Source organism: Nyctibius grandis, chromosome 10, assembly GCF_013368605.1.
Source record: "Nyctibius grandis isolate bNycGra1 chromosome 10, bNycGra1.pri, whole genome shotgun sequence".
NCBI lineage: Eukaryota > Metazoa > Chordata > Aves > Nyctibiiformes > Nyctibiidae > Nyctibius > Nyctibius grandis.
Window position 1 is genome coordinate 11154332 of NC_090667.1, and position 14425 is coordinate 11168756.

Here is a 14425-nt window from a genome sequence, read left to right on the forward strand (position 1 = left end):
TCTGGCCCAGCCCTCTAGCTGCTACGGCATGGCAGATACACGGGACAATTACCTCCCAGTCTCTGAAGGGTGTGAGAAAGAAATGACATAGAGAGACATGGTCCCTTGGGATATAAAGGCAAAATGCAGCAAAGCCAAATTCAGGCTATGTATCAGGAAGAAGCTTCTATGGACACATGCTCCTAAACTGCAATGGCTCCTCCATCACATGAGAGGTCGCAGCCTGACAAAAGATCTTTCCTATGGTAGAACCTATTGCAGGGCACAATCCTGCCATGAGCAGAACAAGAGAGATGAGTAGAGATGGACAAGATCTAGCACGTCTTCAGCAATGCAAGGATGCTCTGCTCCCCCACAGAGAAGTTCTCTTGTGCCCAAGGTCACAACCTCTCAAACTGGTTCTGAGAAAGAAAGACCACAACAAAGACTTAAATGAACAATGTATCTCCAGGACAGTCTTATTTAGAGGAAGAGGAGGCAAATTGTCCATGTTATTCTGCTATAAAAAGCGCTCTGCAGAGCTCCAGGTGAGCTGTCCAAGTGCAGACGATCTGTTACCGCTAATGAAAGCTTCCTCCATGCCAAAACCCAGAGGTGGGGCACCAGACAATTAAAAATAGTAATCTAAAGTGAATGGTGGATGCTAGGACTATCTGTTCTACTAGCTCAATTAAAGGTTTGTGCTCAAAGTGATCAGAGGATCTAGCCAGCCCCTGAGAGAAGAAAAACAGCTATAGGAAGAGAGAAGCACTCTCCTTTCTGCCTCCCTCGCTATAATTACACCCATTGTGCTGAGGCTATTTGTAGTTTCAGCAGGCAATTCTGGATCCTCCAATGTACCTATTAAACTAGCAACAGAAGTGGTAAACTGAGCTTGGAGGAAGAAGTAGGAGTTAATTTCAGGAGTGTCTTCACCTGGCATAATCATCCTCAACCACAAAAATACACATTCAAGTTAACAACAAAACATCCTATTTATGGTCAGACTTAGTCTCTTAAAAATAGCAATGGTGTAAAACCTTACCATCGGAGATGAGAGAGCACTAAGGCTGTGCAGCTGCGGAGGAAGCATCAGTACAGTCCAGAGCCCACAAGAGAGTGAGTTTTGCAGACAGCTGTAGGCAGGAGCACAGACTGTGTACCCTGAACACCCCTCCCTTGTGGGACTGACATAAACGTGGTCTAGAGAAGGGATGTGCATTGAGTCAACAGACCACTGAGGTCCTCAGACTGGACTTGCAGAACTGATGCCGTGGATGCAGGAGAGCCGCTGGGCAGATGCATTCAGCTCTGCAGGCAGGGCCAGGCAGAAGCTGCCTCCAGGCAGCACACACCCCAGCTACCAACCCAAGGGCTGCTCAGCACAGTGGCCTTGCTCTCAAGACATGTCACATACAAGTGATGGGGCAGCTCATAAATCTTTGCAGGTTGTGTTTGACCAGGAACTTGGCCATTCACCTGCTGAGATACATAAAACTAGGCAAGAAACCTCACAGATACAGGGTTGCTTGTGACATTTCCAGCCTTTCTAATTTCAGGCTTTGCAGTATCAGTGCCAAAAGTGAGGACTTTCTTATGGGGCTTGGACACTGATGCCTCCAGAGGGAAACAAAGAGCTCAGGACTGAAATAAAAGAGGGCACAGGTATTTGTTTTTGAAGCCTGCCCTTGCTGTACACACTAGCTAGCCCCTGCCTAATGCACCTTCCAAAAATGTCATGCTTTATCCAACTTTGGATAAAGTTTCTTCCTCCTAGTCCTCTGGCCTGTGCTCCTCTGTCCCACACTCTCCAGACAGCCCCTCCTCTCCCAGACCTGATGAGCTTGTGAAGATCAGTACTACAAAGGTGAGTTTCTTCCTGCTCCCATGTGAAATGGGCACTAGATGTTGCGCTGTAATCTTTGCAAACCCTCTCATCTCTCCAGGGATTTTTCCAGAACTGCAAAATAATCATATGGAAATACCATTCACCACTGGAGTTTTAGAAAGGTTCCCCTATGGCTGCTGTAGGATACAACAGCTGGGTTTCACTGTCTCTCATTAGCCTGAATACTGTGGTTTGGGGTCTCTGTGCCATTGCAGGCACATGACACAGCACAGCTAAAGGGTGGTGGCCACACAAGCAAGCATCTAAAATAAAACTGTCAGGGGGTTATTAGAGCTCTCTGCCAGCCTCCTTGGGCAGCTCCACCCAAATACAAACTCTGGAGACAGTTTCAGGTTCCCCTGCACTAAGTCAGTGCTGCAGCAAACCCATGACTCTCCATCTGTGCTTTCTGTTGAGCTGTGAGAGGAGTGAATAGAAACGCTCAAAGCAGTCCTAGGGACGGATACGATGACTACTTTTAGACGTACCTAAATCAGTGGCCATGTCAGTCTTCAGAGCCCGGGAACAATGCACCCCCCTGCAAGTTGCAGGCTGTACGGAGCCTTGGCCCATGCCTAAGGCTCACAGACACGTGGGATTACAAATACTGGTAAAAAAACTCAGCAGAGGAAGCAGGATTTATTTCCAGTGCTCAATTACACCGGGCCCTCCTCACAACAGCAAACGTGACTTGAGTCTCTCGGTCACCACAGGAGGCTGAGGGCAGGCAGCACTTTAACCCACTTTGCATCCCAGTGTTTGCTTAAATCCCATTTCAGAACAGGGCTTGCTGTGCCAGGCGCTCGGGAGCTCCTTCCAACGCTCTCCTAAAGAGCAGCTCACTCCCTCCTTGGCAATGCTGGGAGAAATAAGCAATTGGGAAACAATTCTTGCTGGTTTTGTTTCTGAACAGCTATTGCTTGCCACCTGCTCAGGGAGATCCCCTATTGAAAGAGCCTTTTTTGTGCCTTGCTGCGTATTTGCTCTCCCAAAGCAGGTTTGGCTTGAGGAACTCATCAACAATCAGGGACTTCCACAAGGTAGAAGAGGATTCAGGGTGACAGCAGCAGAACCAAACTCTGTTTCTACTGCCAGAACACGCAGGACAGTGAGAGGAGTCTCTGAACACACCTGGCACAAGGCACCGGCCCTTTGTAACCTTACTGCACACAAACACCTTTCCCTGATGGCTACTGCACATATGCTGGGTGCCACGGGCAAAACATCACATCCTGCCCTGCCAGGGCAGGCTCTGGCTTGGGTGTTACCCAGACTGTCCCTGTGCCCTCCCTCTCCATGCTGCCAAGCAAACAGCATCCCAAAGAGCATTTTCTCTTTGACCTCAGTAACATCCCTGTGTCACGTACAAACCCGCCATGCCAACAGGATGGCAGGACGGAGCTGCCCATAAACCTGCAGTGGGAAGGCAGGATGAAGCTGTGTACAAGAAGAGGAGAGAAAAGCTCCCGCTTCTCCAGCAGTCAGCATCCTCAAATTGAATTCTGCCCTCAAAGAGCTGAGTTATGCAGCAGAAATTTTCTTCCTCTTCTCCTCAACCCTCGACAGGTCTTCTCTTCTCTTACCTAACATAAGTGGATTGGGTTCAAAATGATCTAAACACACACTGATCTCACAGGGAAACATAACACCTTTCCCTTACTCACCAAATGTTCCTGCTGAGCCAGCACACCAGAAGTTTTCAACATGAGGGAGATTGTATCTTTATTTTACCTCTGTTTTATCAAAAGAGAGGAGAAGGAAAAAAATCGCAGCCTGTTTTTGTCCCCACCCACAGCCAGAGACTTCCCTCTGCCTCCAGAGCTAGCTGAAGACCCACCATGTCAGCACAAGAAAGCCAGTACAAGAACTGCAGCCTGTGCTTGCAAATGGCTCATAAGAGCTATAAAATGACCATCCCAAAGCCCAGCTTTGACAGACACACCTTGCAGCAGTCAGAGTTTGAGGAGGAAATGTTGTCTGAAGGTTTTAACTACACTGGTAAACCCATGCTAGTCAATCAGGAGAGCACGCAGTTATGACCTGCCCATGAGAACATCAAAACCAGGAGCCACTGTTCAAACAGACAACATCTGAGCTTTTCATAGGCATCCTACAACTAGTCTCAGGTAAGAGGCTGGGACACCATCAATTCTTGAGGGACGGATGCCCTGAAGATCCAGGAGAAAAAGAAAGGAAACTGGAATTAAGTCTTTGAGTCTCCGCTGTACCCTTTCTCTCTCCTCTGAGAGGAACCCACTCATCTACAACTGAATTTTCTTGTGCAGCTTATGGCAGTGCCAACTCTCACGCCACAACCTATTTCAGCAGAATCTCCATACAGTCAAGACTCAGACCTTCCTTCTCAAAGACCCTCAAAGACCCTCACACTATTTTTATACCTTCTATGGCTCCAGTAGCTGAAAGATGCCCTCCCTATTCCACAGACTGAAGGCTCTTCCCCTCCTCTCTTTCTGGGAAGCTCAGATGACTGCTAAAACACACCGACTAGGGGTCTTTCAGCATGTTCCCCTCTCTTGAAGAACAGGGGTAGGGCATCCCAGGTCCAGCTGTCAACCCAAAGGGTCCCAGCTGGTGCAATCACAAAGCAGAACATACCGCTGCATCGGGAGACTTTCAACCTCATGCTAACCACTATGCAGCTCAGACCTTCCTTTGGACTTGGGAAATTTTGCATCCCCATTCTCCTGGCTGCAGACCAAGCCCTGCCCTTCATCCAAGACCTGCAACACAGCCCCTGCATGCGGAGCTGTACTGACAGCCCAGCACCAGTCCCGAGCCCACCATACCTCCTCTCCGCTACTGCCCCGTGTCCACCAGCCACCACAGAAAGCTACGGAGGACGTGACAGCTTCTTGCAAGGGGCTTCCCCACCCAGCCCGAGCAGGTGTCCCCCCGGCGAAAGGCAAAGCGAGAGCAAGGGCCAGGTAGCGAGCAGCTGTTACTACCTCTCTGCAGGAAAGAGGCCGTTCTCTGGATAAACCCTGATGGAGGAACAAAATGACGGGAGACAAGGCATGAGGTGGGGAGGGAAACGAACAGGGGGGTGGCAGCAATGGTGGCAATGACTCGATTAACGAGTGAACAGGGAGGCCAGTGCAGCATGGAGAGCTGCGGGCGTCAGTCCCACCTTTGGGAGTGCCACGGGAGGCACAGGGGGATGTGAGACCAGGACTTGGAGGCTGCAGTGAAACCCTGGGTGGATGGAGGGGGCATGCCATGTCAGAAAGCCCCACACCCCACAGGGAAGCACAGCCAGGGGTTGGCCCACTATGGGGCTGGACCTTGTCCCACTCCAGGAGACCATAGCTGTGGGTGAAAGGAGGAGCCGGTGGAACTGGTGGAGAGGAAAGCAGTACTTACCAGACCTCTTCTTTCCAATGGGCTCCCTGAAAAAGAGAAGGAAGAGCGTCAGCAGGGGGATGGGGCAGTTGAGTTGGTTGTTGGCCATACAACAAACCCACGCACGAAAGCAGAGCAGCGCTGGCCCCGGCAGGGCCACTGACCTCCCTCAACCAACTAACGTCCCCACGGGTGACATGGGGCATCACCCGCCTTGCAAACAGCCTGTCTCTCCCCCTCATTTAGTAATTTAATGCTTTCGTCTTTCCCAGGGTGAGGCTCAGTTGCTGGCCTGGGCTCCTCAGTGGCTTGGTCTGACAGCCACAACTCCCACCATGTCACTTGGCAAAGGTGGGTGGATTGGGCCAATCTGGCAGCAGAGTCAGGAGCTAGGGAAGCCCAAACCCCCAGAACTGCTCCCAGCACAGACCACAGCTCCCACAGAACTGGGCACCACTTTGAAGACAGACAAAGGAGGAAATACTGAAGTTCCTCTGTGTCCCACACCTCTCTTGCGGACAAGGATGGGGAGTGGTTGGGGAAGGGGCAAACATTTATACCCCAGAACAAGTCATTAAAGTGTTGCAGAGGATGAACACCAGGGCTGTGCAGCAGTAAAAGTGCCTCCAGGACAGAGCAAGTAGGAGTTATTGGTGGTTATGAGGAGGCAATGAGGTAGCTTCAGGCCAAGTCCTCTTGCCATGGCCAGCACTGGCCACACCGCTGATGAGATGGGTCAGAAACCACAGGTCCTGGGTCCCTTCTGTTATCTGAATGTGGCTAAGAAACACGGTTGCCAAACAGCCTCAAACTCAGGGCACAAGCACAACCCTCTTCAGCCACAATAAAATCTCGGGCATTTCATGATTAAAAAACATACACCAAATGAAAGAAAATATGGGCCCAGAAAAGCCTCAAAAAATCATGGGTAACAAACCAAGACCTCCAATCAGCCTGAAACCCAAACAAATGCACCAGCTCTGTCCCCAGCCCAACCACAGTGGTCCATGTTGCTACAAAAGGGCTCTCAACACTTGCACGGAATTCACCGCTGTGGCCGTGAAATGCTGCTGTAGTGTGGGGTGATGGTAACCTGCTCCCTGTTCACTACGGAGGAGACTGCTTTCCCTGATCCTCAGACTCACAAGCGTGACAGATCAAGACCATCTGGCCAAGATGAAATATTCTGGTACCAGGAGACACGCATTGATCCTTGTTACTTCCAGGAAGAGTAACAAGCACAGAGCAGGCACTGGAGCTTCCAAGGAGGAAAACATTCACTGGGTGGTAAGGGGACCCGGTAAGGGGACCCTCCTGAGGCTTCAAGCTGTCTGGCCACTGCTTGAAAAGGCAGTTGGACCAGCCCAGATGGACCCCAGGAGCCTCTTCATCTGCTTATCAAGTTCACTGGCAAACCAACCTTTTCCTCTCCCTCCCCTTTGTTTTCAGGCCAAGCACAGACATCCCTCCATGCTCAGCAAGAAAGCCTGCCAGAGCTGGGCTACGCTTTGTTCTCTTTCAAGCTTATCTGCATTTTCAGACCATAATTACTGCAGACATTTTATTCCCCTGGAGCGATGGGGTGATGCTGGGACTTGGTTGCCTTCAAAGACTGCCCACACACCCTGGCTGGCAGTGCATTTTGCTCGCAATGCCTTATCCTCCCAGTGTCCCCTTCCCTTCGCACCTTAAACCTCTGGTACTCATCCATGGAGCCATCAATAAAATTAAATGAAATGCAACAAAGATGGACTAGAAACAACTCTTGAAACTGGAGACTATCTGTGAAGTTCAGAGACCACAGAACTGTGCAAAAACCTGAATAGCTACTGGACAGAGCATCCCAAAGACATTTCTAAACAGAGACCGCATTGCAGACCCCAATCAGAGTCTATCAATAAGCCCCATTAAATTTGCCCCAGCTCAGCGGTATGGCGGGGAAGGGAGGCGAAGCAAGGCCAGATGAGCATGCTGGAGATCAGCGGGTGGGCATGGCACCCTTGTGCTGACAGGAGGGTGCTGATGGAAACAACTGGTGTTTTTCCCCTGCCATCTGCTAAACCTATTACCATAACTCACCCCCCTGTTTCCTTTCACCGGTTGCTCCATCTGAGTGAGGGGGCAAGGAAGGAGCTGCAATTTCACTTTGCTGCTGGGTTGTTCCTGGCACGGATACAAAGAACTGCAGGTTTGAAGAACAGCAGCCCCAGCCCACCACCCCAGATGGGACAGGAGCTCAGACAAGACAGGAAACAGCAATAAACTCCCGGCAGCATCTCCGCCTCTTCCATTCCCCATGGACCAGAGGAAGGCACGCAGCAGAACCTGCATGCATGGCTTCCTGGAAACCAGTGGCTCCAGAGGAGGAGAAGGAAAGGCCACTCTGCCTTCCACTGTGAAACTCATTTAGCTCTCACCCCGACAACAGCCAGGCTGTGCAGATGAACCAGGCAGTCACAGCACAATTAGAAGGCACCGATACACAGCTACGACTGTGTGCCACCAACCAGCCCTACAAAGCTTCCCAGGTGGCAAACCCCACGATCGGTTCTCCAGCTGCTTCTCAGGACTTTCACAGCTCCTTGTCAGGAACACTGAAGGCAAGGGTTCCCGTGTGACCAAAGTCTCACTTAAAGCACTGAGCTAACGAGACAGTCTCAGGGTGAAGTGGGCTCAGTTCGGTGTCCTTCAAGAACCTCCCAAGTGCAATCCTGAAAGGAAACTCTTACACATGGAGAACTCCTAGCACCAATTCATACTCCCCATGCCACTTTATTTTTAGGAAAAAAAAGTGTGGTTTCTCAAGCATCTTCTCTGGTGTATCAGACAGCATCGCTCTGGATCCAGCGACGGGAAGGAGTGATGGGGAGCACAAGGCTGTGGTGAGGGTATGGGGCAGAGCTAACAGCTTGGGAGGCAGATTCAGAACAAACACAAGCTGGCTGTTCTTCAGTAATATGTAGGTGAGCTGTTCAACTCCTTACTGCAGGATATTGCAGACACTGAAAGTCTTCATGGGCTTACAGGGTCATAATTCAGGCAAGAAATGTTAATTAAAAACCATTAATTATAAAACCAGGAAAACCCTAAAGGCTAGGACAGTGTCTAGAGAAGAACAGTTACAAGCTTGCTTGACTTTAAACTCTTTCCTAAGGCACTCACATTTGGTGGCTGCTAGGCTAGGCAGACCTTGGTGTGCTGCAGGGAGGTGGCTCTGAGGTTGCCACACAGAAGAACCCACCTTGCAGTGGGACTCATGGGAGGAAGGTGGCCCAACATGTGGCTTGGGGACCTCAGCACCACCCATGCTGCCCCACAGCCCTGACCACAGCCAGCTCACGGAGCAAGAGAGGGTCAGTGGAGCACCAACACAAGGAAGACAACTCTGGCTGCGGCAGAGCCAACCACACAGGAGCCACAATCAACATGCAAGATGAGATGGATCTGAGGTCACCATTCCAATAAAACATCTCCCACAGAAAAAAAAACCAGCTCTTGTAAACAAAATCCTTCTGTAATACAGTAATGCCATCCAAACAGATATCAGGAGGTAGTTCATCTTGTAAGTATCCAGCAAGCTTGGAGATGTTAGAAGTCTTAGCAAAGCTTATGCAGATGAGACAGACTGAGAACTGGGGTACAACAGAGCCCTTGTTTGGGAGAACTGATGTTCAGCAAACGCTCTACTGAGCACTGAATGGAGTCCCTATCCCTCAGGCTGCAGTGCTGGTGCCACCACTGTGTTTAACCACTGGAGAGTCGGCCAAGCTGAACCTTCGGGCTCAGAAAGCTGCCCTGTTAGCACAGAAAGTCAAGTACTCTGTCTCTGCAAGGGGCTTGGGCTGGAACAAAGTGTATTTTTGCAGAATGGATTCAACCCCTCTGATATTTCTGTCTGTTGTCATCTAGGAAAGACAGTTCTCAGCAGAGACTAAAGGAGCCCACTATTTTGGGGCTGAGATCTAGCCTGAGCTCCCGGTGAATCTCCACGTAGGCACCAGCAGAACTGCAAAACAAACGATTCATTATACAAGCTGTAATTTGTCTGGATAGCAGGACATGGCTGAAAAGCCACAAGCCAGCAAGCGTCCTTATCCAAACCAACATCCATCAACTCAGGGATCTCTAGTTTACCAGTGAAACCTCCTGGAATAGCTTCCCAAATGGGACAGCCACTCCATCTTGGAGCAGAGACCTGAGTCTCCCCTTTTTCTATTAAATCCCCTGTCACTTGGCCCAGGAGTTCGTGCCCCTATTACCCACCAAACACCGTGCAAGGGTGACCAGGAAAACATTTGCCCCTGGCACAGCCCAACTACAAGGAAAGGTAAGCACACGAAAAGCTACAGGGAAGCAGGAAGAGAAGAGATGTGCTTCTGAAAGACACTGGCTATGAGTTTGCACTTCCAATTTATGGAAACAAGGCAAACAAACAGATTTGGTCCCTGCTGCAATGATGGAAACATGTTTCTGCCCAGTGTCTTCTTCTGGCGCTTTGCACCAAACAGAAATCTTTTACCCACCGATGGCTGCCAGCGCCGTGGCCCTAAGCAGGACCTTCCAATTAGCCCATACAGGAGACAAGCTGGCACAGTCAGATCCCATCAGGGCTGATTCTCATTTTAGCCCAGTTCTCCCTTCTCTGATTTATTGGGGCTGGTGCCTGCCTGGAGCCCCTGTCAGCCTGCGTGCGGGAAGCAATCCATTACTGCTACTGCCAGTGCCACCCCCACGTAACCGCACGTCGCCAGGGCTTTGGTATTAGTAGAGTAACGACAGGCTGCCACAGTTGCTGCAGGCATAACCTCGTTAGCAGCACATGCCTCCTCACCTGGTCAGGTCCCAGCTCATCACCACGCACCTTCCAGCCCGGACAGTGCAGGCAGCCCCCAGCCATCCCAGCCCTTTGCTGATTCAGCAGAGCTGGGGTTCAGCCCACACGCGGGACCTGGGTCCTGCCGTTCCGCTTCTCCCCCCGGTGATGCTTCCCCTGGCACATGGCAGGGAAGAGCAGGGTTACTCCCTCTGCACTTGGTCCTCCACCCCAGCAAGAAAACATCCACAGCAGCAGAGCTGAACTGCCCTTGGAACACTCCAAAATCCCCTCCCTTTAGCCAAGGGCTGTTTGAGGAATGCAAGCTGGGGGTGTGAGCTCAGAAGGTGTCCACACGTACATAAACGAAGGAGGAAAATAATTTTTAAAAGCTGTCCCAGGCTCTGGCTGCCATCAGCAGCCCTGCTGCAAGTGGAGTTTGCCTGGTGTGTTTGCCCAGAGGAGCTGCAATGCTGCAGCCACATGCAGCAGCCAAAGCGACAGTGACATTTCGCTGGTGTTTCAGGGAAACAAAGAGCTCCGGCACACCAGGCTTGTGGGAGGAAGGAGAAAAGGAGCCGTTCTCCAGTAAGCTGGGAGAAGGAGGGGAGGAGAGGCAGCTCCTCTGCCAGAGGTACGGAAACTACTGTGAAATTTTTCCGAGAGTGCAAACAAATCTCTCCGGCTCCTGCCATGTGGTGGCAAACGCCAGGTGGGCTCCAGGCCACCACAGAGGGACCCTGGCCCTGAGCGCTGCTCATGCTTCCCGGCAGGCAGAAGCAAAACACAGACCAGTACCTTGGATCAAAATCCTCAGGGAGGATTCGTGCCTGCCTACAGCTCAGTGCCAGAGCTGGAAGACATCACTGGAATGAAAATGTAGTTCCTCAGTGCTTCCTTTCTTGATTTTCAACGTCTTTGGGATGTGCAACCATAAACCACGGCAGCAGAAGCTGCAGCCACCAAGACCCAGGAGCGCTTGGAAGCTGGCGCAGGGACCCACTGCTGTGAGCAGGACCTGCGTTAGCAGCTCATGGCCAGAGGGACACCCCCCACGTGCCTGGGCTGCCTTCCTGCCAGGAGAGGACCAAGCCCCAGAGGTCACCTTCTAAAGCAATGCACAGTCCCGCAGCAATGCCACTGGCTGAGACGGCGGCAGGGAAAGCCACCCACTTGTGCTCCACATGAACAGCTTTGAAGATCAGCTCAACTGGGAAGCAGCAGTCCAAGAGATGTGCACAATGTCTTTCCTGGAGGATGTTTGCTTAGCAGTGGCAGGAGGAGGTTTCTCATCCATCTGCAGACTAGGCAAGTCAGACGTGGGGTTTCTCTGGTTCCCACAACCCCACAGCCCACCCAGCAGGCGGAAGGCACTGCTCCCAGTAAGCCTGTTTGGGTGGTAGCTGCTGGGAAAGCCAAGCAGCCTCAGCGAGCAGGGAGGAGCAGCAGCTGAAGTTCACCGGCCAAACCCCCAGCTGGGGTCTCCAAAGACAGGCCAGGCACAGATGTATCCCAGGCGCCGGAGCCTCCGTCGAGACACGGGCTCCACCTCCACTATCATCTGCTCTCGTACAGGTCACGAGCCCTTAACAAGCCTTCAGAGAGTCCTGGACCCAGGACTGCTGCCCACTCCAATCCTGCGCTAAGCCTCCACATGCTGCCCGGGCAGCCAGGGAGCCCACACCAGCCTTTCAGCCCTACCCTCCCTTTGCAGGAGACCTGCTGGACTGCCAGACCCAGCACATAAGGATGAGGATACTTTAGAGAAGAGGAATTTACACCTTTTAAAGACATCAGGACCTCCTGAAGCTGGTAGCTTTCAAACTGTGAATCCACAGCCCACAGAGGGAGCGAGGAGGGGTGCTCAAACACATCTTTTAAGCACATTAAGAGATAGTAAATTTGCTCTACAGGTGCCTGTACCTCCACTGGAAAAAAAAATGGGGCTATAAGCTAAAAGGTTCAAAACAACTTTAAGTGTCTTATATATGATGGGATGCTCAGCTATCAAAAAGAAAACAATGGAAGATGCTTTTAACGAAAGAGGCTTCTCACGGCCAGGGGTACCTCCCGCACAGAGGGCAGCAGCTCTGCAGCCCCCGGGAAGCAGCACGACGGTGGCTCCTTCCCCAGCGCGTCCTGCTTGTACACTGTGGACAATTATTAAATAACCACTCAGGATCTTGCTTCACTGCAGAGTTAACCTGGGCTCCCGCATGTTACAGAGCCGAAATTCAGCTGGCGAGGTGAGTTAGCAGCTGAATGCCTTGACTCAGCAGTGGCGTCGTGCCCAGCCGTTCAGACTTCCCCAGCCTTATTCCAGAAACTCTCTGCTGTGGCTAAAAACAGCTTTACATTGAAAAAGAGTGGATGGGAGGTAAGAGGGGTGCACACAGCAACTTCCCACCTCAACAGCCAAGCATCCTGCTGCTGGTCAGACCTGCTGAGATACGCAGGGAGGAGGAATTTGATGATTTCTTTCCTTTGAAACCATGGTTTTCATAGGGCTGCCATCCAACACCAGGGAGAAAAATCCCACATCCCCACAGACTGCTAACTTTCTGGAGGATTTCTCTTTCCATAACCATTTCTCTTCTCCCTCTGCCCCCCACCCACTGCTCTGTGGAGTCACCTTTTCCCAAATATAACCACTCTCTCTGGACTACAGCCCCACTCCGACCCACCACCAGGCAGCCCTCTGAGGTAGAAGCAGTTGACTTATCCCAGTCCAGAGCTTGCTGGAGTGGGATCCACATTACGAAAGCCACCGATTGTCACTGCCAGTGGAAACACCACAACCTCAATCTGCTGTCTTGTTTGAAGTGGTCCCTCCAGGCAGGAGGACTCTGGAAAGTTGGCGGGTGTGTGCAGAGGGGATGGAGGAAGGGCTTCACCTCCCTCTTCCACCCCTTGACTGCTGGAGACTCGCATCTCAGCTCCGCTTTCAGCTGTGATCTACTGCCCAACTGGAAGCGATGGGGGAAAATGGACACACAAAACCAGCATTTGACTCTTTCCCTCTCCATCTTTGTCCGCTTGATCTCCCTTTGTGCATGCCAGCGGCAGGGCTGGGGCTTGTAGAGCAGGTGAGAGATGGAGAAGGGCTGAGGACCTCAGGTTGCAGGCCTGGTAGCCAGCAGTGACCCGTTTTTGTTGGTGCTCCCAACACTGGCAAAGGGGCACTGAAGGGAGCTGCACTGCGGGAAAGCACAAGGAAAGCCCTGGCTCAGCCCAGGAAGAGCTCCAGCGCCAGGGAGAGCAGACACCACAGGGGCCCAGAGACAGATGCATGGGCTGTCCAGCCTCCTCTTTCCATTCCCAAACACTGCCAGATCCATGGTCTAAATTCACCCTTTGCTCCACAGACTGCAGCCAGCTGTGGTCCCTGAAAGTAGTTTCGCATTTTGGGGCGATGCGAGTTACATGGATCCTCTACCCGTGCCCCAGATATAATAAAGCAGAGGGTGCATCCACCAGCACCCAAAGGCACATCCCCTTCCCTGCCACCAGCCGCTGCTCCCATGGACGTGCTGCGACCCGAGGTGTCAGCTGGGGAAGCCGAGGTGAGGGACAGGGAGCAGGAAGGGTAGCGGCCATGGTGCCACAAGAGCGGCTGCTTGGCTTGGCACCGAGCACACTGACCAGTTCTTTTTCCCTCCTTCATTCCCATCTTTCAGCCACCCAGCATAAAAAGCTGCTTTTTTTTTTTTTTTTTTTTTTTTTTTTTTTTACTCCGTTCGTGGCCTGGCTCCCTTTCAAATTCCGGGAGAAAAGTATTTATCTGCTGGATGAATGATGACATCCGGCCAAACCCCAGACACGCCATCCCGTCTGATCCAGCCCAGCCGTCTATCACAGCCCTCATCTCGTTATGGGTAAGGTGGCAGCCTGCCAGCACTCGGGGCTTGTGAAAGGGCTCCCACCGATCACTCCAGAGGAGAGAGTCAAGGGCTTTTATTAATTAGCATTTTGAATTGTAGCTAATAAATACCTCTCTGGCATTCAGGCTGTGATAGGAAACACAACAGAGATGTCCTTGAGATGCTGTAGCATTTTGCTGCTGGAGGGAAATGGACAAGAGTCAACTGCTAAGCCCTTCTGCGTGCTGCAAGCTCACTTCTCCTCCCCAGAGAGGAGCAGGCAGCGGGACGGAGCACGATCCACCGCTGGATTCAGTGGTGCATCACCCACTCGCCCATCCAGCACCACAATGGCCAAACCCTCACAAACACATGGCAATTTTGGAGTGAGTGCTATTTTGCACCCGGGAGCTGCTCAGCAGTCCCGCGGGACACTGCGGGACGTACCTGAGATGGACCCCCACAACACAAGCACATGCTTGGGATTGGACTTCAGGCTGGCACCTCCGCCCTCCTGGTCTGTTG

At 51.8% G+C, this 14425-nt stretch overlaps 1 protein-coding gene across 1 annotated transcript in view; it reads right to left on the reverse strand.

Annotated features, from left to right (window-relative positions):
• Positions 1–14425, reverse strand: part of SH3PXD2B (SH3 and PX domains 2B) — a 79471-nt gene that overhangs the window by 13808 nt on the left and 51238 nt on the right. The window contains exon 6 of the mRNA XM_068408775.1: positions 5249–5274. Coding sequence (XP_068264876.1) covers positions 5249–5274 — 26 coding nt within the window. The remainder of the gene's footprint in view (positions 1–5248; positions 5275–14425) is intronic.